General features: G+C 29.8%; 1 protein-coding gene across 5 annotated transcripts; it reads left to right on the top strand.

Moving 5' to 3' along the window:
• Window positions 1-900: 900 nt before the first annotated feature.
• On the top strand, window positions 901-23,123 carry LOC138932349 (ankyrin repeat and death domain-containing protein 1A). Of its 5 annotated transcripts, none has more exons than XM_070294078.1 (14): window positions 901-1,039; window positions 11,793-12,009; window positions 13,245-13,348; window positions 13,488-13,586; window positions 13,912-14,010; window positions 14,691-14,897; window positions 18,409-18,606; window positions 18,947-19,045; window positions 19,279-19,377; window positions 19,625-19,723; window positions 20,359-20,454; window positions 20,821-21,055; window positions 21,375-21,503; window positions 21,717-23,123. In XM_070294078.1, the coding sequence occupies exons 2-14, from the start codon at window positions 11,904-11,906 to the stop codon at window positions 21,800-21,802; spliced, it is 1,656 nt and encodes a 551-aa protein (XP_070150179.1). In that variant the 5' UTR covers window positions 901-1,039; window positions 11,793-11,903; the 3' UTR covers window positions 21,803-23,123. The 5 variants fall into 5 exon arrangements, with proteins under 5 accessions (XP_070150179.1, XP_070150178.1, XP_070150177.1 ...); XM_070294077.1 differs by having other exon boundaries at window positions 21,363-21,503; XM_070294076.1 differs by having other exon boundaries at window positions 21,336-21,503.
• Window positions 23,124-24,993: the final 1,870 nt, after the last annotated feature.

Here is a 24,993-nt window from a genome sequence, read left to right as displayed (position 1 = left end):
TATCATATTAAATAATATCGGATATATCACGATACGGCCAATACTAATAATGTCGAATAATAAACAAATAGTAAATTTGTAATAATGTAATTATATCTCATATTAATGGGCGCAAACAAAAGTTGTTGTCACCTACACATATTGTAAGCATAAAATACATTTAATGTTTAAAGAAAATCTCCTTGACTCTTTTTCATTTCGTTGCCGAGCTTTCAACGTATTTTGTAAAATCGCTGTGCAGTTATCGGAAGATGTTCTATTCTAGCTACAATTTAATAGTGGTAGTCATACGCATCGTAAATCGTGCAGATATAAAAGATCAATACACCAAAAAAATACGAATGGACACATCGACGTTTTATTTTCTCCAGATATATATTATAAATTGTGCATTTCTTTATTATTTCCGTAATCTAATTTTTTAAAAAATACCGCATAAAACTAACAGTAATCAACGCTTTATTATAAGTATATGTATATATAAAGTCAATACATATTTAAATAACAAAAATTTTAAAAATAATAATTAAAAAAAAGTGAGAAAAAATATTTTCAGACAAATTAAAATATTACAAAATCGCAAAGAAATTACAAATGCAATTATAATATCATCGTTATCTTAATTGCAAGAGCTTTTAAATTTGTGCAGCTTTAAACTGCAACGTATGATATTTAATATTACGATCGAACGGAACAAAAGAAAATGTTCCAATCTCAAGACAATTTCGAACAGTTTCCAAATCAGCAAGTCCGAATACATGCCAACTAGAGTGCTTGTAATAGTAATCCAACCCTCCATGTGGCTGCGCTGCCGTCGACCTAATAATGGGGTGGTCTCGCGGGTGAAACGGGGGATGATTCGCTCAGTAGCATGCTGCTTCTCGTAGCATGAATCTCGGTCGAGCTTTTCGTTGCTTTTATCGTGACGCAGCATTCGTTACTTATACCTGATTTTTCAATTCCATTATATCAGTGAGAAATCAAAGAACTAGAACAGTGATTCTCCGTTACCAGAATAGTTTTGAGAAAGAAACAATACGTAAGTAAATATTTAACATAGAAAATATTTCTACGAAATTTAAATTAAAAATGCACGTTTAAGGGATAGATGACAGAACTAAATGTAACAAATTACAGTTGATGTATGAGCGTTTGTGCTAAAATGTAGAAATATCATAAGAATATCATGAGAATTTAGCTTATAGTGAACTCTAAATGTGATAGTGAAGCTAAATAAATCCGAGAGTTATGTTCTTCATATTTTTATACAAATATATAAATAATTTTATGCCAAATATTATGATAATTGTAGAAAAAGAAATATTCTCGAATACATATTTTATACATTCTGCAAATGCGAAAAATTGTGAAAGAAAAATTCGTTTCCGCGTTTTATAAATATAATCGTCATTTAATGGGGGGTGGAACATGAAGACTATTTAAGACATCATGTGACACTTGTTAGTCATATCGCGTCCATTTCTCATACATTCTCATGTGGCATTTATGTTCAAGCCAAACTAATTAACCGTCACAGGAAACAACCCCGTTCAATTTAACAGACGACATTTCGTCTGACTTTACGAAATAATTATAATCTATTTTGCGGTGCTACAACTTCGTACTCGTATTCATTGTCGTCACATATCGTAAACAAATTTTGGAAGATTCTAAATATTTCTAGTAAATGACAAACTCTAATCTGGAAATAATTTCTTCCATATGTTATATATAAAGATTTCCAACAAATTATACTTTCTCTTATATAAATTTAAATATTCCCATAAATATAATTATAAAATAAAATTTTTTATAAAATATAAACTATAAGATTATATTTTTTTTATTTTCTATTATTCTCGTAAAAAAATCTTATATTATTCTCAAAAGCTTATATGATTCTTTGTTTGTTTTTTCAATATCGCTCTATTAATACACATATCTCTTAATCGGTTAAAAATAAGATGCCTTCCAAAAACTAAACGTCAATCAATTTTATTTTAACAATTATGATTTAAAACTATCCGAAATCATTTAATGTGGAAAATTAATTAATTGTAAAATATTATCAAATCTCCGATGAGAGAAGATCTATCAAGTCAATCAGTGAATACATATGTTTACAAATGTTTGGATACTGATTTAAAAAAGTATTCTGTGTATGGTAGTGTTATCTTATTGCATTATTCTAAAATGCAGCATATATAACAGATAGTGAGAAAAGAAACACAAAGTTTAAAATTTTACAGTCTCTTAAGAGATTCGTAAAATATCTGCTAGTTTTGGAGAAGCAGCAGCTTGTTAGAATACTCTAACACGGAAACATATTTATAAAGTCAGAATATCAAATATTTGATAAAAGCGCAAACTATGACTCATGAGAATTAATCCCAGCATTATAATACTGAAATTAAAACTACATTCTGTCATAAGAGAGAGATTAAACGTATACTCTATCATATTAAATAATGTAAAAATAGAAATTACTTCATAAATCGTAAAAATATAAGGAGAAAAAAAAATGCATATATAATATTTAAATCTTATGTGGATTACCAATTTCAATTTTAATCTTTTAGTTTAAATAATTAAAATATAAAAAGAATTAATTGTTAAAATTTTTAATATTTCCATTTTATTTTCCAATTCGTGTTATTTAAAATAATATTTTATATTTTATATAGTATTATGACCGGCTTGAGAGGATTCTGATTATTTGCAATAACATAATATATCTTTTGCAAAGGAAAATAGATCCTTCTTAATAAAAATATTAAAAGTTGAATATTTTCTTCCTTCTATAACTACAAATAGGTTGAAGATTAGCATAATAACAAAAAAGACTATTACAAAGGAGCAAGTCAATAAATTATGTCCTCATATTATCGAGATATTATTATATATTTAATTTATTTTAAAAATCAAAAAACAAAATTAAATTAAAAATGATGCAAAACCTATATAAAAAAAAAATTTGTTTTCACAAAAAAAAATATAATCTTATCCATTTTTCGCTGTAATAAAAAAACGATCCATATTTTCAGATTATGTGTAGCTAGTAAAACTGTACTATGTTCCATTTCGGGTCAGGTTTTTCCAGGTCGACTCTGGTTTTATCAGAATATATCAGGATACCTTACAGGGGGAATTGAGATAGCGCGATCAAAATTTACTTGACAACATAGCCGAGTAATATTTTGCGCAAAATTCAGAGTCAGGCGAATACATGTGTATGAAGCTAACAAGCTTAGATAATACAGTAGCGTTACAAAAATTTTAAAAAGGGCCGTGTGTATACAAATTGCTGGCTACCCAGGTCATATATGTACATGCATATATACACGCAATACATAAATGATCCGTTGCGAAGCTGAGCGACGCTTGCATTTCCCTCGTCATTTTACATTTTACATCAATAATCGACGGCGCAAACTCACGAAAACTCAACGGAGACTGAAACTGACATTACGAAAGAGACATAAACGCGAAGTGATTTGACAACAAGTAATTCTACTATCATTAACGAATCTATGTAAATTTAAATTTTCGTAATGATTGAAGAGATAATCATTATTCTAAATTATTTTGCTCAATATCATATTGCTCAATAAGTATATAAAGTTTGAAAAAGTTCTCTTAATAGGGGTAAACTGCGTATATTTTTATAACGATACACATATGAGGGATAAATGGGAACGTTGCATAGATTGTTTTCAGCGCTTTTGTATCTATAGAATAGAGAGTGATATTTCGACATTTTTGGAAAACATTCTGAATATTGGAAACTTCTAGTGCATCGTAAATATAAAATATTTAAACATTCCTCTCTTTTTTCTATCTTTTTTCTTTCTCTATTTTATAATTAACATGTTTGACAGAATATTTAAAATTTTTTAAAACTATTCTCATGAATTTGTTTCATTTTACAGAATCATTTAAAAACATGAAAAAAAATTTTACAATAGTACAAATTACATGAAAAATACATTAACTTTTACATTAAATAATTACAATACTCCTTTTAAAATATAGTACGTATTGAATAAAAATATCACATAATTTTTATTAATATATTAATATTATATTTTCTATTATACATGTAAATCGTTCTAAATAATGTAACAATGTGTATTATCTACACATTTATTTGGCCTGTGTTTAACAAAGGTAGAATTGAAAGACAACAACAATTAAGGCAATCATAACGTTTAGCAAATTGTAGCTTATTTACCGCAAATCGGCTACTCAACAATTTTCTCTACTATTTCTGTGCTTCTAATACCTTTCTAATAGTTGAATACATTTAAGTAACTTTTTCTATATTTATAGACAGATATGTTTTAGTTTTTTTACAAATTAATACTAATCCTTATTCGGAATCATTAAGGAAACATGTTATATCATGTATCGCGTAGAGAAAAATAGCCTACTTTCTGTCTTTCTTTGGCTTAAAGTTAAAAGTTGAGAGATATATAATAAAATTAAGAATCGTGTATGTCCTAAAAAAATTCTAAATTTACATTCAAATTTTATTTTATTTTCTAAATAATGTCGTAATTTGATATTTACCCAATCAAAATTAGCACAACTTTCAGTTAATAAATTAAAATTAAATTTCAATCTAAGGAAGGAGCATAATTCGCTCGTGTAACTCCTTGTATACTTTATAGAAGATAGTAACCGATGCATCGCTCTGAAAGTTCTAAAGGCTTGATATATATTTGTGGCGATATTCAGGAGCTTGCTAGATACGAGGAAAGTTTCGTTCGACAGAAAGCTTGAATTATTGAGAACAAATTCCTATTCAGGAAACTATACCGTCACCATAAGACAGACGGCTTAAGCGTCGTAATTACGATTACGGAAGCTTGAAGACGATTATTTACCCAAATAGATCGCCTTTCGCACAAAGTGACGGCAAGTGACAAAGAGAATGACTTGAGAGTTCGTTCACGACTAATAAGGTCACTTTCTGAGTCGGAAAAAAGCCACTTACCTCCTTTCCATTAAAATCTTTTCTACGCGCACGCGAAATTGTTATTTTTACATCTTTCCTGGTATGATATCACGCGACATTCCCCGATATAATCATAATTCAACATTTTCTGTGATAACTGTAGTATCCCAAGATCATATCGCACGCAATACATTTTTTTAATCATTTGCGCGTTGACTAAAATTTATTTTTTATAGATATCTGTATATAAACATATATATATATATATATATATATATATATATATATATATATATACATATATATATATTAAATATTATAAAAGTAATTTTATTAATTTACTAATTTACAATTTTTAATGAATACTCACTGCGCAAATTTCAAATTATAATTTATTATTGAATCTCAGTACAATTTAAAAATTAAATTATATCGAGCATTTATGTCGGTATAAAGTGCATGCACAAACAATTGCATGTTAATATTATTACACTATTTACAATAAATAAAGATCCCTTAGGCTTGTGATACGGGAAATACAAAATAATAGCTATCAGCGAACCAGCTGATTATATCGCGCGTATTTTTAGCGTGAGTGCAATCGCTATACTCTATATATCGTAATACCAGTTTAATGAAGTTCTGAATACTTTTTCGTCTCAACTGTATCTTATTTTTCTTTAGCTAGCCGAGCACGTTCCCCTTTGACCAGACTTGCGAGAAAGAATAAATACGAGCTACGCTCTCAGAGATACGAACATTCGAAGCACGATTTTTCATCAATCAGTCGCCGGTCGAGTGATGGAGTAAACGTGTGGTTAGACGTCGAAATACAATAATTTCATAACAGTAAAACGGATACTCTCTTTCGAGATATATTTTTTCCATTGCGTAAATAAAATTTATGTTATTACAGTTAATACAATACAGAAATATTAAACAGTTTTTGCAATAATTTTTAGCTCTATTTTTAAATCAGAACTGTAAAAGCTTTGATTCAACATTTGAAATTTTAACGTTCTCGCTATACAAATGAAATCGTATGTTAAATTAACAATATGGAGAAATATGAAGTTTATATCTGTACCATAAATAAAAGAGCCGACTTTGCCGGCATATTTTAATATATATATATATATGTGTATGCGCGTATATTATTGGCTAAATTATATAAGTTTAAAAGGATGAATCGTCTCGCGGTTGACGATGAGAAATAAAGATATTATTTTCTGTCAAAGTTGAAAATTCAAAAAGTGACATTTCGAGAAGACCAATGTTAAAATAAATTTATATAGTATAAAACTATACTATTGCATGATTATTACACATATACCGGTATCAATAATTTTTATTATAATTTTTATTTTACAACAAAAAAGCCCATACGATTGTATAAAGCTAAATTGTGAAAAATTGTATATTAAAAAGCATTCGTATACACTAATATATACAGACAAAAGCAATTCCAGTTTTTTTTTCGCTCTATACAAAAAGGAAATACAATTTTATATTTCATTTTAATTTTACTATGCCGATATCTTTTATATTTGAAATCCCCTCAACGTATTTAATTATTCCGTAATAAACAAAACATGCAACAACTACATGCATATAATTTTGCAATTAATCTATTAATAAACTGTAATATGTGCTTTATTTAAGCAGATTATATTCACCGAATCGTATAAAGCATCATCCACGTGTGCTCTATCAAAGCTGTATCTTCGGTTAAGTGCATCGATTCGAATATCGTATCAGAGTATTTTTCCATCAATATCGAATCGAGTATCATTTCAATATTTATCGCGCATTAATAAGATATTTCAAGAATAAAATTTATATTATTGTAAATCGAAAAACAATTGTTTCTCTTACATAATATTTGATAATATCTCTCTCGCATTCACTTTTAAATTATATCTTACGCTTAATGATTTATTACACATTTTAATTTTTATACATTTTTATACAATAGCTTTCGAAATTTTTATCTTTTTTATTAATGATAATATAGGGCACCTAAAAATATTTTTATACAAAGAGATATATATTTTTAAAAGAAAAAATATTAGAACTATTACCAGGACGACATATTAAGTGTGTATAATAAAAACTATTTCCAAATTATATTGAATATACAATAGTTTTGATATAAAGTCACATATCTAAAAATATTTCAATTTTAAACTTATTTATAGTAAATACAGCCCGAATTTTAATTTGATCGTTATCAATATCGAATCACTTAATTTCCATCTGCATTTTAATTGAGATACACATATTTTATATGTAATTTCTCGGATTAATTAAAGACAGCTTTTCGTTCAGTATTTCATCTTCAATTTTGGCATGCGTCCATTATATCTGGCCGTGACATTCGTATTCTGATTCGCATTCAAGAGATCAATGCGCTATCGCATAGCAAAGCATCAAAATCTTACCGCATGTGTTGACTATAGATTGGTACTGGGCACACAACAATGGTACACCTCCAAACATGCCTCAAAATCCAATTGTGCATCTGTCATTGTGTGTGTGGGCTTACTTATTAAAGGCATTTTGATAGCTGTGCTATTTCTCGGGAATAAATCTATATAATATGAAATTATTGCATGTGAATGATTTATTTTAAAAATTTATATTTTGTATAACTTTCTTATAAAGGAAAGTAGCTAATTGCGCAATTGTTGATATTGAAATAGAATGATTTTATTATAAAAAATATATTTTAGTTTTCTTCAAGTAATATTTAGAAAAGTAGTGACGTTTTACACAGTCGTGTAACTTATAAGATTCGTAAATATGACTCTATGTTTAAATTTTATAAATATCAAAATGTTCTAGTCTATTTATCTCTATAATCCTGTATAATATATGTTGATATCTGAAATAACGTGGCTGAGCAACGCGTTTTATCAATTCAATATTAAGTGTGTGTGTAATTTTAATTTAATAAATTTTGAAAAAATAGACAATTGGAGTTAATATGTAATTTCATACATATTATACACACAAAATAAGTAGTATATATTAGCAATTCGCCAAACTAGATCGGACAGACTTTGTAAAAAATATTAGAAATTCTCATATCAAGATCATTATGTAATATCAATAAACATGTAAAAAAATGAACATGCAATAAAAATACACACAAAAATAATAGGACTTTGTAGAGAAGATAATAAATGTCGGTGCAATCTCGTAAAATTTAGCCCTCTTTTTTTGGGGGGGAGGGGGGGAAATATTCCCAAGCAACTGCATATCATTATATTCCCGCTACAGAAAGATATTTTACTAACACAATATGATCTTTATAAAGGAAAATGCAAGAAAATGCGACAACGAGATTTTAGATAAGATATATGACGTAGGATGAAGATAAAAACGAGAGATAATGAGATAAAAATGTCGTGAAAAGTTTTATAAAACATATTCTAGAAGAACAAGAAAAAGTATGAAATTTTTCTTAAACCCAAGCGTCGTTGCTGTCCGATTTGACTTTTCAATAAAAAAATGTCGACACTCGCATGATGACAAAATATGAAAAATGGTAGCAGAAGAAGATAATATATTTTCACGAGGTGATACTTCTTGATGATAAAGATTGATGAATATATTTGCTCAACCTAACTCGCTCTCTTTTGCGACTTTAATAACTGTGCTTTTATTTCGCCAGCAAAGTACTAATACAGATAATAAAGCATTTCCTTTTTGCTTTATATCTCAAAGAAATGATGTTTATAAGATATAATTAACTAGAGATATTTTTAACTGTTAAATAATTTTTCTTGTCCGTAAATCAAGTAACTTTTAGGTAAGGAGAATTTTAATATTTTAATCTAGAATTATATTAATTCTTTAATTTAGAATTAATATTTTTCATGTCTGTGAATCAAGTAACTTCTAGGATAAAGAGAATTTTAATATTTTAATATTTTCCCTACAAGTATTATTTAATTATCAATATGCCTGAAGAGTCACGTATTAACATAAATCTATCAAAGTTCATAATTTTAGATTTTTACTTTCTAATTCATGATAAAAAAGTATTACATTTACATTTAACTGCTACTTTTAATCTAATAGTTTGAATAATAATATGCATCGTAAGCCGTTCGAGAAGTTTTGATGACATTAATTTATGTCGCTTTATTTAATTTTACGTGGAACTACACATTGCACGCGCGAATAACACATTTACTTTCCAAGCGGATAAATGCAGGTTTATGGAGCGGATGATCAGGAAACGAAAACATCGTCTCTGATATTATATTATTAATGACATATCTCGGTGAAAAGCCATTCTGATGGTATAGCTATGAAATATACAACACACGCAATCTATCGAATGGAACTATATTTTCTTCGAAACAACAAAATAAACGACGCTAAAAAAGCTGAGAAAATTCATGTTGACGATTATAATATATGTATAGTATATGTAAAATTTGCTTCTTTATCTTATCATAAGATCATTTTCTTAAGACTTTGATATAATGCTAAATAATGTTCAAATAGTGCCGTATATCCTAGAATAATATTATACAATAATTATTAAATAATTATATATAATACAGAGCGGGAGAAATTTTTGGCGTTATTAATATTTACGATATTCTTGATGTTTCAAATGTACATAATAAAAATATCTGTTAAAATATACCAAGCTGTTACGTAATGAGATAAGGAACGACAAGATCCAAGATCTCATACAGAATTAAACAAATGCAAATAAACTCCCGGAAGTTTCAACAGCATTGTGGATTATATTTGCGTGACTTCCGCGAGAGACAGAGAGAGAGAGAGAGAGAGAGAGAGAGAGAAAGAAAGTCCGACAATCCCTTGACTGTAAAGTTAGACACAATCAATCATTAAACAGATGGCAGTCGTAACTTATAATACGAGTAAATGTATCATGGGTGAAAGCACATTTTCCCAAGCGATAGAAGTATAAAAAGCATTTTCCAACTCGGAAACTAACCAGTCGGTATGCTTTCCCACATTTCCCGACGGATGCAAAAGTATTGTTCGTTGAATTAAAATTAAATATATATATTATTGTGGTTATATATTATACTAAGAAGTTCAAAATACATATATAAGTACATTATATTACGCTCTTCGCGATAAAGAATATTTTCGTTCAATATCTATCGACAAAATTTGTATTCCGTGCACAACATATCCCGTACACGATCGTATCTCTCTTTAGACCGTTATATATTATGTATTGCCAATGTATTCACTTCCAAAATAAAGTTTAAAACAGGTATCGATTACACAGCTAAGGGTGATTATAAACAGAAGTAATTCCCTATTAACAGCCTGCAATCTTTACGATAAACATCAAGACATTTGATATAATTTCCATTCTCGTTTAATTATTGAAATTTCCGCGATTCCATGAAGTCAGTCTCTGACCCAGCTGAGATATTCTTAAATATCTAAGATATCCGCGAGTGAAATAGAAATTATTTGAGGAAGCAATACTAGTTTACCTTAAATATGTCTAATCTACGATTTCAATGGGAAGTTCACGATTCCAATTATATATAATACCAGAAATTTATAAATTAAATATATCTGTCTGATCGTAATGTCTAATTCATATATTTTCACTGACTCACTCATCATTAAGTAATTTGTGAAATGACTATAGCTGTGATATAAACTTGAAAGCACACGTGAACTGATCTGATATGTACAGCACTAATGAAACCAGTGTTTTGATAAAGCTACAGCTTTTAATTTAAACGTCAGTTATGCATGAAAATGGAGCACAGTTGGAAGTGTCAAAAGAATAAGCTGAAGAAGAAAAGTTAAGCAAATTGGGAATATTTTGCAAGAGAAAGAGATTGATCAAAGTTTTCCTTCTTGCAGTGCGTTTGAATAATATGGGAAATTTAGACTTATCTATGACTGGCGATTTCACTTACGTGTGTTTGCACAAAGTGAACGAACTCACTCTGGAAAAATTTACAGTGGATTAAAAATGCTATAATTGCGATGAGATGTAACTACGTTTAGATGAATGTGGAAATGTATATATATATACCTTGGAACATTCTTTGATACAATGAGATGTTTCTGATATTATTTCGAAAATCAAAGTTTGCACATAAATTAATTACATCTAATTAATCAATCAAGTCAAATTAAATATTGTATTCTGCTAACCAAACTGCGAGATATATATTATTCATTTCAATATCGTAACAGCATGCCTCGCAAATTGTAGTAACAGATTTTGCCATGATAAAGCGAATAAATTTTAAATAATATAAATATGGAGCCAGAAAAAAATATTTGTGATTAATTCATCTGTATTTTATTAATGTATTTCGTTGATTATAAGAAAGTTGTAATTGCGAAAGAGATGTATGCAAGTTTTAATAGACCGCTTCTCAATGAAGCTTCAATTATAATATAACAATTATTTAAAATATTTTTGATAATTGCTAGGCAAGACAAATTGACAAATTGTAATATTAATAAGCTAACGATAAACAAACCGTCTCCGTATTGTAATTTATCTATCAAATAACTGAAGAAAAACAAAAATTATTAAATTTTTATTTCTTTTTTGTTTATATATAAATTAAATTCTAATTTAAAAATATCCTTCTCTATAATAAAATATTATTTTTCTCTCTCGATTCTCAAATATTATTCTAAATTTATATAATTCAAGTATATATATAACCATTGATTAGTTTCTTTTGTTATCAAGCACAAGCGCGCTACTAATTGCGTCCGATCAAGTCTCTTTCTGACTTGTATTATTTTCAATTGCGGCTTCTGTAATTAAGCATTTCAATAATATTTGACTTTCTAGGTCGTCGATAATTAGTAGTCGGTCTGCAACTTGAGATGCATTAGCGTCGCACAACGACGGAAAACCGCGACACCAATAACAATGCTAGGCTCAGAACAACGACAGTGAAAGATGGTGGACAAGGAAGAGTTGAGTATAACGAAGGCTAAGGCCCCACCACCGTTGAATCTCAACGAGGCGATCGAAGACGAAGTACTGAACCAAAAGACTGCTAGAAGTGAGTAAAGTACGAGTTCGCCCCATACAGAATGTGCTACGAAGCATGCAAAAATTTAAGGCTATCTCGGCAATCCTAAATGAAACGTGAATATATGAGAAATATAGGGAGAGAGAGAGAGAGAGAGAAGTGAAACATGTACTTTCTAAGATTTATATCATAGTAAAATTCCTGGAAAAATCACTCACACATTTGGTTGAATTGCCTGGATTCTTTTCTTTTAATTGATATCAATTTTTCCCTTTCTTCTTCAAATAAAAAAAAAAAAAAACAAATTTTCTTTTACTAATAATTTCTGAGATCGTTTGTTACACTCCATCAAAATGTCTCTCTCAATAAAGCAAAATTTTATTACAAGAACAATAGCATTAATATTATAAGAAAATTTTAATTAAACCCGCTTTTATTTTACGTATATAGATAAAATAAAAATAATTTCTTAAAAATAACTGCCATGCGCGCATGTGTATACAACAACCGTATATTTTTCACAATGCTTGATATCTTTATAGAAGAAGCAAGAGAAATAAATAATTATGTGTATTTCTGTAATTAAAATGTTTTGCATGTGTATGTGTTTATATCTGTTTTTCTTACAAAACATTTTTAAAAAAATATTGAATTCACATGGGACGCTTGCGAAATCAATTAATTAACAACACGCTATGTTTTCACGCGCTTCGTTTCAACTTTTTTTCCTCTTTCTGCCTTGATTCTCTACGCGATCGATATTTGTGCAACTTGAAATTATAAAAAAACAGTGTGCAATAGTAACGACAGCACGTGTGCGCTACGATGTGACTGTCAGAAGTTAAAATGAAAAGCGTGTAACGAATGAATTAAATCCATACTTTTTCACGCTTTTCGTTTGAATCTATTTCAACATTTTCGCAAAAACAAAATAATCGAGAGAATAATCTATATACGCTCATGTTACAGTAAAAAAGACTGATATATAATATCGTTTATTTTAAAAGTACAAAGAAATTGAAAAAAATAATCCATATATATATATACATACATACATACATGCTACGATAAAAAAGTGATCCGTTACATTTTAATAAAAAAGTTGAAAGTAAAAAATTTTGTAACACACATATACTTTTATTTAAAAAAAATAATTTAATGACTTCGTAAAATAAATAATTTTATAAGCAATTGTTTAAAAATAAAGAATATTAGGTATACCTTATTATTAGATATAAATTATTTGTATCTTCTCCTTTCATCAGTCCTTAAGAATGATCTTCTTCTACACGAGGCTGTGATAAAAAACGAACCGGACACCGTTCGTAAAGTACTGAAGGAGACCGTTGACGTAGATTCCAGAAATAATGTAAGTTATATTAGAAATGTATCAGAGATAAGAATAAATACGTTATTCTTTTCATTTTATTTAATGTGTACTTTATTTTGTGAAAAAAATTAATAAACACTTTTTAAACATTTATCATCAGAATCATCTTTTTTTCTAGTATGGTCGCGCTCCGATTCATTGGGCAGCTTCTAGAGGAAATACGGAAATTATCGAAATGTTGATGCAAGCCAAATGCGATATCGAAGCGAGAGATAAGGTATGACACGTTTTTTAAATTAGAACTACTCATTAAATGATTACAAAGTTAACGAGAAAAAGAAACGTGCTATTTCTTCGTAATAAAAAAAAAAAAAATAGAAAATTTCTAATTTTAAATATAAATGGAGCCTCTTTTCTCTAGAGATTTGTCATAATTTCGACAATAAGTAAAAAGATAATGTAAAAATAGTATTTGATAAATGAATACTTCATTTAGATGTTTTTGAAGCGACATTTCTTTCGGAATTTAATCTAGACAACTGCCGACTTGATGAAATTCCTTATCAAACATTAATTTCCGAGCTATTCATTTCTCTTTCAAGTATGGAATGCGCCCTTTACATATGGCTGCTCAACACGGGCACCGAGACGCGGTGAAGATGTTGATCAATGCTGGAGCAAATGTATCCGCGGTTAACAAGGTATGTCAATTATCCTTTTAAAAATAAGTTTTTCATTAAATGTATCAGAGTAAATTTTTATTTCTTAAGGAAACGACGTTTGTAGATGTCGCGAAATCTATTAATACACGAAACTTGCGTAGAATGTATGTAACGCAAAACTATCGTGAAGAAAACTTCATTTAAGAAAGAACGTAAAAGTTTGGTCCAACGGAAATTTGCGAAACATGTTGCACGGGATTAAATCCTGCGTTTAATTGAAGTTTATTGATCACGGATACGGTACAAAGCAAATATTGAAACTGAAATCTCTCGCGGAGGTTGTGAAAAAAGTAAATACGTCGTCGGGAAACCGCGACAAAATTGAAATCAATAATGTGTCAATATTCATATTAATATCGGTCCTAAATAATAGCGCTTTCTCTCCCGTACTTGGGCGTATCGAATCGTTAACGGAATAAGAAAATAAGATACGTGAATTATAAAAGAATCTCTTTCGCGCGTGCGAAACGAAAAAAGAAAGAGAGAGAGGGAGAGAGAGAGAGAGAGAGAAAGGGGAGAGACGTAGTAGAGTTCTTTTACTAATTAAAATTACGCGAGAGTAAACACACGCGGCCTTATAATGTAAAAGCCACAAGCTTTCTTTCGCAAGACCATCTCGTCGTAGAGGGAGCATAAATAAAAGATCTCTTTCTGCTTAGAAACAATACACCCTTTTAATGTGTGGTGCTCGCGGCAGCAATGTAAGCGTGGTGGAATATCTCGCAGAAGCTGTGGAATCGTTAAATGGTGAGGCCACCGATTCCACCGGTGCGACTGCACTTCATCATGCAGCCATTTCCGGACACCCTGCAGTGATAACGGCAGTCGCTAATATCCCACGAATCATACTCGATGCCACGGATAAGGTAAGCGCAAATATCCTTTAATTTCAATGTTATTTCAATCGTTATTATGTAAAATTGCCAATATGTTTGTACTATACGGGAAAATATAAGAGTGTATTTTTAGATATTACTTTAATTTCATTTTCAAATATTGCAAACGAAAGAACTCGATCATTTCAGTTTCTGCAACTGGAACAGGAAGCTTTCAAAAATTAAATTGCTACATAAAAATATAAAAATAGAAAGAAAACGTATTTCATCCACAGAGGAAACGCGGATTTGCGATGTCGAAAGAATTGGAGAAGTCACGCAATTACTTTGATAATTCTCTATTATAGATAAAATGTGGTAGTCGAAAATATTTATAACTTGCGTCGCGTTTATTTTATTACCTTACCGTTTAAATTAAATTTAATCGTGTTCATCACTAAAACCAGTACTTTCCGTGTAATCCGTATTATATCTTATACAAGTTATTAAACCAATAAACAAATAATACACAGCAAATGGGCTTATCTTGTCTCGATGTTGGATAACATATAGCGCATTCCAAAATATGTACATACGCTAATATGCTCTCTCACAATACAAGCGTGCTTTGGTCTCGGATTATATCGAACTTGGCGTTGCAATATGCTATATTCCACATCTGAAAATCTGATTCTCGCATTTCTCGATGCCTCGAGGAATATTCATCCATTCGTTCGTCCATTAGCATCTTAAAATTTCATCATATAATAACATTGGTAATCAAAAACCGATCACTTCCATGTAAACTTCACGGAAAATTTATTCAGACAATAGAGCATAATTGTGCACATAGTTAACTGTTATAAATTATTAATTAGTTATTTCTCAGAAAATATTTGCGTACCAACACGAATTATCCATTATTTTATGCATCTCATTTCTCAGACTGCATAATTGCGTGCAACAATATTTTGGAACATAATACTGCGATGTATCTCAAATTCCATGTTTAAAACCGTAAATTTATAGAAGAATGCATATGTATTTCATGTAAATTTGATGCTTCTGATGTAATAATAAATACTCCATATTATAAGCAGAAAGAAAGATAACGCACTTGTCTGATTTCGCGTGAATGACAATCAATTAGGGCAACTAATGACATCAATTAATGATAAACATTTAAGGCAGCGTTCGATTAGTGAATTACTTGTATCATAGGTGCAAATAAAGATTCATTATCCTCGAATTTTAGCAATATAATATAGCTGGTAGAGATTATATCTGAAAGTGGATTTCTTAAAGAAAGGAAAAACATTTCCTTATTTAAAATCAGTTGACAACGCAATTTCATCTATAAATCTCTCTCTTTCCGCTATCTCCGACGCGATTCTCTGGCATATTTTATTCACATACAACGACGGTAAGCATCTGTCCATAATCCGAGATCAGCTTTGACGTGTGACGCAGATACCTGCTCTGGAACATTTCAAGCTGCTTCTCGATACAATAAATATATACACCCAATATTTCCACAAACTCCCGGAAAATGTACTTGGTCCCAAGGTTTTCTTGCTTTATCACAAAATAATATAACAAATATGCAGTTTCGTAATAAAAAATTATTATTCGTTTTTTAAATTATTTTAAAACATTCAATTATATTCATATATATAATTTACATATTGCAAACACAGGTAGTTTAAAGATTAAAGCAGTAGTATTTTACCGAAGATCAGTGAGTATTTCATTAATCTTCAGTGAAACACACCATCGTCTTTTATTGATTGTGACAGCAAGATTTGATTGAAAAATCGATCGCTACCACTATCTGATCCTTCTCAAATGAGATTTTACCGTTTGCAACATATTATGACAATCTCTCTTTATATCGTATTTATACAAATATCTTCCTCCAATATAAAAATTAACAAAATCAGACTTTAACAGATTGTTTTGCTTCTCATTATATGGATTATATTATTACAATATTAAATTTCTCTCTCTCTCTCTCTCTCTCTCTCTCTCTCCTCTCTTAATCGCAGTATTCGCATTTCACGTAAATCTATCATGTATCATACATACTATACGCCCCCCGTAATGCGAATCAGCGAAAATGCATCAATTGTCCGAGAATAATAAATGCCACGGCTACAAAGCAATGCAGTATCGATCGCGCGGGAGGGACAAAGACACAAAAGGCGGAATTTATAATTTATCGATAAGAACGATCGATCATGACTCTCGGCTTCTCTCTACCTCTCTCTCACACACACGGTGTTTGCTGTGCGTTTAAAGGTGGTAAGAGGAACCGTTCGGATTTCCGCATGTGCAACCGTATATACGCTCATAAGTAGGTAAATAGGTAGGTAGGTAGGTAGCATAGGTAGGTCAGAGGATATCTTTTCTCTCTCAATTTAGATCCTGAAAAGTGGGTCTCTCTCTTTCTTTTTCTCTCCCCTTCTCTCTGTGTGTTTGTGTCTTCGATGTCGACACTGCTATAACGTGTATGCTTCCTCCTCCTATCAAAAGGCAAACGAAATCCCTTGAGGAAGGAGTCCCCACTATTGCGAAACTCGGCTGACCGCGAACTCGACATACACATTTTGCAGAAGAGCCTTTGTAAACAAACTCTAATCCCTCCATACTTCTTTCCGCCGGATACTCTTGCTTTTTCATTCAATTTACTCTTGTGCATTTCTCTCGATTTTTTTCATAGACGTGCGCGAAATTTTAATCTCTAATTGAGATACCATCTTTACGTTCCGCATGGCTTGCCGTATAGAATAACCATTCATGAACAATCAATTTTTTCTATCTTGTCTAAAAATAACACTTGATGTCGATTAGAGAAAATCGTCCAGTCTGTTAGAATAATCGTCTGGCATATATATATATATATATATATATTTTTTAGAATAAAGATAATATCGCGTATCATTCTTTTCTAATAATACAATTAATGAAAATCAAATCTTTCAAAAATTTTATAATAGCTATTAAATAATTTTATCATTTGTAATGTATGTCACATACAGTTTCTTCAGATTAAAAGATATAATGGCACATTTGTTCCCAATATAAATATCTGTCCTTGTAATAATTAATATAGGGTTGTAATAATTAATATAAAGCTCTCCCTTGTATGAGTAATATTTCCGAAAAAGTGTTATTTATTTCAATTTTATATAACTTGCATATTTTCGCTAAATAAATATTCAACGCCAGAGCAAAAAGAACTAGAATAACATATCTTTCCTCATTCAATATAAAATAGAAAAATGTGTAAAAATATTTTCTCATTCAACGTTTTCGCTTTCTACTTTCTACACAAATATTATAAAAATATTTAAATTAAAATTCTATGCAATATTTATTTTTAGAGAAAATTCTTTTTAGTTCTAAAAATAACTGATACGTGTCATTGCTACAAGTGACCTACGTGTATAAATATAGAAAGATAATGATATAATTATGTATTTTTTCATAATAAATGCATACAAGTGTATCGTGCTTTCAAAATTCATTGAACCTCTCACGATAAATTTGGATATATTTTCAGAAAGGACAAACCTCGATGCATTATGCCTGCGCTGAGGAGCACTTGGAAGCGGTCGAAGTTCTTATAGGATTAGGCGTAAACGTAGATGCCCAGGATAACGATGGAAATACCCCACTTCATGTAGCCACCAGAACGAGACACACCGGGATAGCGCAATTATTATTAAAAGCTGGAGCAAATACCGAGCTAACTGATGCGGTAAATTGTATAATCGAATCGATCAATTTTACGTCAATTTAACAACCGAATAAAGATATAATTCACTGGGAGCGAACAAGCTAAGACGTAAAATAAAATAAAATGTAAAAAAATAAGATGCCATAATTATTGTCAAGTAAACTTTGATAATAAATTCAAACATAAGAAGAATATCTTTCGTAAAATATTTGAATTTTTAATCATTGTCAACAAAAGTTTTTTTTTATTGGATCAACATAATTCATAGAAGCGAGATTTCATCGTAATGATAGGCGCGTTTATATCATGTCTGATTAATATGTATCAATCTTTTCTTTCTTTATTTTTTTTTTATTTTTAGGAGGGTTTCACTCCCCTTCACGTCGCCGCGAGTCAAGGATGCAAAGGAATACTTGATTCCATGATTCAGCATGGAGCTGATCTTAACAAGCAGTGCAAGGTACAGTTATAATCCGTGTCAACTACTGCATGCATAACGATAGCTCTTAATATTTTGTCGACGCATTATTTGTGTATAGAAATACATCGATGTTCAATAATCATTCAAGCATGATGCAACGAATCAAATTAATCAAGATATTGAAAAAAACAGATTTGCAAAAAGATGTCCCCTGACAAAAGTATATCCAACAAATTCAATAAGTTTATTCTTTTTTCAATTATCTATTACAGAATGGTAACACATCCCTGCATCTGGCCTGTCTAAACAACGAAGTAGAAACGGTAGAAATATTAATTAACAAAGGTGTCGATCTCAATTGCCTAAATCTGGTATGTAAAATATAGATTATATATTTCCAAAAAGCTGTAGACTTAATAATTAAATAATATTAATCAAATTGTCAATAAGTTTAAAATTTTTAAATAATACCACACATATATCAATTTTTTCCCAAATAAAACTTAAAGTGTTTTATAATACATATTTATATTATCAAAATTTTTTTCTACTTCCATTCGAGATAGCAAAAAAATTATAATAAAATTGTTGACTTCTTTCTATATCGATTTGTTTTAGAGACTTCAATCACCGATACATATTGCAGCCGAGATGGGACATACGGATATTTGTGAATTACTTCTTGCAGCGGGCGCGAATATCGAACAAAAAGAACAGGTAAATACAATCCAAAATTGTTTGGAAATAAAATCGAGTATTATTCTTTGACGATATAATCCGTTTATATTCCAAACACATCTCATTAACATTTAACTAATCATTTATAGGCATTATTATTTTATTATTAAACAAATCCGCCATTAAACAATTGCGATATAAATTCAGAGTTCACAATATGCTAATTATAATTAACCACGAATCAATCCTTATGCAATTAAGTCTTGCTGATGAATTAATTATTCAATACGTTTAACACTTAATCAAAAACAGAAAGAAAATGAAATTTTTTTTATACAAGTATTGTATTATAAAAATTGTGCGTGTGTGTATGTGGGTAGTTCTAATAATATAATACGCTTGTAACACACACCATCCTACTTAATCTTAATTATAATCTTCTTTTATTTGACGAAAGATTTATCGCCCTTACGCGACACAGGTCGATCTTGTCAACAATGTGACACATGCTACGGAAAATTGAAATTGTTATTTATGTGCAGAAAAATTCCGAATCGAATCGGAGTTTACCTTTATCCTAATCTCACTAAAGTTAACATGATAGGGATGCCGAATTGATAGCCATCGTAAACTCGATAATAAAGTTAAAGCAAAGTTTATCCTGACATTTGCAGAGCGGTCGAACGCCACTTTATATTGCGGCGAGAGGCAGTTTCACAGCCATCGTCGACATGATCATAAAAACCGCGAGATTGGATTATCCGACCCCGGTAGGTACGCCGACAAAAATTTCATTTAGCATCAAAATTTTTTTTCTCCTTATTTCGCGTTTGATACACGTCGTATTTGATGTGAGGCTTAATCCTAAGTCGACGTTTAAAACTTCTACTTTCACGATAAATCGTGAAACTTCAATAATAATCATAAAATGTATGATTTAAATAATATTTTTCGCGTGCGAGAATTCCAGTAAATTTGCCCAATGACATTTCTCATTAAATCCGTATACGAAAAACTTTATATTGCCAATATTGTTTCAAAAAGATAGATTCGATTCATTATTGAATATATTCCAAATATTTTAGTGTTAAATTGTAATAAAATTAAAAAATATAGAAATTTACTACAAATCTTAGGAAATCTCGAATTTCGACAAAGAGGTTCGAGAATTAACTCCAGCGCGGAGGCGATGGAGAGAAGGATCATGCGGTGGCAGCATCACCAGCAACAACGGACGTCTCTCCGAACAAGTTCGATCTATTCTCTGGAAGTTGGCCTATAAACAATTAGCACCTGGCGATTGGAAAAAATTAGCTCTTCATTGGGCCTTCACTCCTGAACAGATCAAAGCTATCGAGCATCAATATACAGGTAAATCGACATTATGTTTCGTATAGTCGGGTTTCTTTGTCGCGAATCATTATTCCATTCTAAAATAAACATCGAATTAATTTTCTCGATATTTGTTTTAAAAATTATATAGAAATATAGATCTTTCGATTCATTAGGGTGCAAAAGCAAAAATTGCAAAATATTAATTAAAAAAATAACGAACAGACATTGTGTTATGACACGTAAGATGATTATCATATCATTAATCTCGGTTTATACATGTGATTTGTATCTCGATATTCCTCTATTGTGCACTTAGAGCAGCTTTATAAAAAGGACGATAAAGCTCCAATTGTAGGTTCTTCGAGTTACAAAGAGCACGGATTTCGAATGTTAATAATTTGGGCTTCCGGATTAAATCCCGACGTACAATTAATAAAAGAGCTTTGTGATGCTTTGTCAGCGATGGATAAGAAAACAATTGCTGGTAATCCCTTTTTTATTATTATTATTATTATTACATATATATTTCAACAAATTTTCTATACTGTATAAAATAAATTCTCCTCAAATATAAAAATAATAATGGATTACAGTTTGCAAAGATAAGAATGTGACCAATACAATATTTCTAAAATTGAATTTTCGATGGGATGGAATTTTTTGAAAAGGGGGAGTTGTTTTCTTTTATTCATTTCAGATTCTATTCGTAAGCAAATGGAACAGGGAAATGAGAGCAAAGCAAAATCGAAAGGGCAACGATGTCATAAATGTTGCATAGTATGAATCTACAAGTGCCAATTCTGCTTGTAATTCTGCACACATATGAAAATATAATGAATGGATGTTATAACTTATGTAATAACTGTTGCGCTTAATCTGGAAATCTTCCAGATTATAGTAGAAAAAAATTTGAAATTGACAAACATAACAATTTATGACGGATATGAAAACTCTTCGTACACTAAATAATATCTTTTATACTAATGACAGCGTTTCGTAAATTCTTGAAATATAACAATTATTAAATTTTAACAGCAGGTATAGCCGTCATTATAAGTGTAAAACAATCGAGTCTAATACATTCAACAAAAAACGTATCATTATAATGAATAAAATTAATCCGTCGGTGCTTCGATAGAAAGTTACACACACAAATCTGAAAAAAAAAATCCAAAAAAAAAATATAGAAACAAATTTTCACATATAACAAATTACTTTTTCATCAATTTTTTAACTAGGCACATTACATAATCTATCTTGCAGGAAGAATTGATTGAAGATAAAACTTGATTAGAATAAATCATTCTACAAAGTATTGTACTTCTCTGAATTACTTTTGGGTTAATTGGATTAAATATCATTCATCTATACATACATACGTACATACATACATACATATATATACATATGTAACAGTGAAAAACATAACAGTGAAGAATATATTGGAAACACGTAATACGTATAAATTATATATATGCGGAAAAGAATATTTAAAAAATGAGATACTTGAACAACTATATACGTATGGAACCAAGCCGTCCTAAGCTAATCCTAATTTAGACGATTATTATAATTCCGTTTATTCTTACGTTTCTCTTATAGAGAAACGGAGTATACCTCCGTAACTTATAGAAACAAATTTATAGTTAGTATATAAAAGCCATCGAAAAAGCGATACAATTGTAAAATCAAAGTAACAATCGAACGTAGGAACTCTTCAGAATAGATATAACAGTGCATAGAGTAAGTAAGTATAAGAATAAATTTTGCAGGGCTTTTGATGTGATAAAAAGTTATTAGATTGTTAGATTTCGATAAAGATATTTAAAAGATCTCGACAGAGCGACTATCACACGCACATTTCTCGAGAGGGACAATCTACATATCCGGAATTTATAAATTATCTATATTTAATTAACTACGGGAAATATGTATCTAGCTTTATTATGTATCTCAATATTAAGTAAATTAAAAATTAGAAGATTTTTTGAATAAAATCGAATTTTTGTAATAATAAATTTTTATCAAGCGTAACAAATTTTTTTCTTTTTCTATCATATTTAACTTTATAATTTCAGAACGTTAAAGAGTCATATCATTAATAAACACAATATGAAAGCAGAAATAATTAAGTACAAAAATACTTTTTCTGTACTTGTATCTGTATTTATGATTTTTTAATACAATTGTGACATATTATTAACAAAGAGTAGCGATAATGGATAAGAGAAGCGATAAAAATAATGTATAGATATAATATATAGATAGACAAATACTTACCGCTTGATAAAAAAATCATGGACTTCCGAAGCTACTTTGTGAAAATACGATTTTACAGCAATGTACATATCTCATCTTGATGTAATAAATAAATAAATCATTGTATTCTGTGTATCGTGTATTAATTATTATTTCAAAACAATTCGAATTTGTGAAATTATTATAAATTAATTTATTATAAGTTAAATAATATTTAACTTTTATGATTTTAAATTATGGCTTATTAGGAGTTAAATAATTTAACTTTTTCTTTGAAAGAAAACAATTAAATATATCTCATTCCCAAAATTACGAACAGGAAACTGGAGCTGAAAGGAAAAAGGATCAAGATCGAAAAAAATAAAATATAACAAGATAATCCATGAATTAATAACTCCACTCTCTGCTAAATGTTTCTATTAAAAATGTGAACGTTTATTAATCCGTATAGAATATTAATTATCTCTATGCTATGAAAGAATGCATTTGTCGCTGGCTTCTTGGTTCGTAGTATGTAACAAAATATTTTGAACAATAATACAGCACATCAGCAGCGAGAGAAGATAGTAAAAATGGGGATGGTGCCATCAACAGCAATCGTACCACGCCGGGTAACTCTATATAATTCCTTAACCATACTCTTAATCAATAATATTAATATTATCATTACAAATATTACACGATCATACGCGTTGATCCGCACTTCTTTCGTTGTTGTAGCTGTCTCTTTTCGGAATTCTTTAAAAGAAATTTGAAAAATTATCGCGGAAGTACCAGGTGCCAAAACGCAGGTGCATTTCAAAATATAAATCAATGCGCATCTTAGATGCAACCGTAACATATATACGGGAGAACTTACATTCCCCATTTTAACATAAGATACAGCCGTATATGCGTATAAATATATAACTCCGTATCTAACCACTACACTTACTCCTTACTTCCTATCGCAATTTTATTAAATACGTTTGGCGTTTTAATCTTATCTATCTTTTTACAAGACTGCCCATGTTCGCTTTATTTTTGTCGTGACTCTTTTTTCAAAAAGTCTCAAGATGGTGATGAAAAATTAATAAATGCAAATTCGAATATATTTTTATGTTGTGCATTCAAATAATTATGATTTTTTTAACTCACTTTGCGTGTGAAAAATTATTTCTGATTATATCTCTCGGCTTGGCAAGTCTAAAATAAGATTTCAAATTGAAATGCAAAGATTGATTCTTTCTCCGTATTTCTGTATACGTTTGAACGTCTCCTTAAAAATAATTAATTGTGAATAAATAAATAATTCTACAATAACTTTTTCGTAAATCAACGCGTTACTGCATTCTCGTTAATAAGCGACAATGTGCATTAATTTTTTTCTCACGTAAATATAATTTTAATTATAATAAAGAATCTAAATGTTTTCTTATATCGGATGCCGAGAATTTAAAGCGAGTCGAATCACAACATAAAAGAAAGAAAAAAGATATCGAGATCGGGGCACATCCTTACTCTATGTTAAACGTCACTCGCGTCTTTAAATTTTTTTTACCTCAAGTCCACAAGCCTCGCGTCATCCAGTCAGTAAAATGAACAGGACGCCTAGGAAATAAACTTCCTACGACAGAAACCGAAAAAAAAAAAATATATATATATATTAGGTTCTATATCTTAATGTTGTCGTCGCGCACGTAATTATAATCGACAAGAAACGAGAAAACACGAAA

This window comes from Polyergus mexicanus, unplaced genomic scaffold (genome assembly GCF_030449975.1).
Source record: "Polyergus mexicanus isolate NDT 795.1 unplaced genomic scaffold, iyPolMexi1.0 SCAF_4, whole genome shotgun sequence".
Lineage (NCBI taxonomy): Eukaryota > Metazoa > Arthropoda > Insecta > Hymenoptera > Formicidae > Polyergus > Polyergus mexicanus.
Note: the sequence above shows the minus strand (reverse complement) of the source record. Positions and strands in the feature narration are given on the sequence as shown.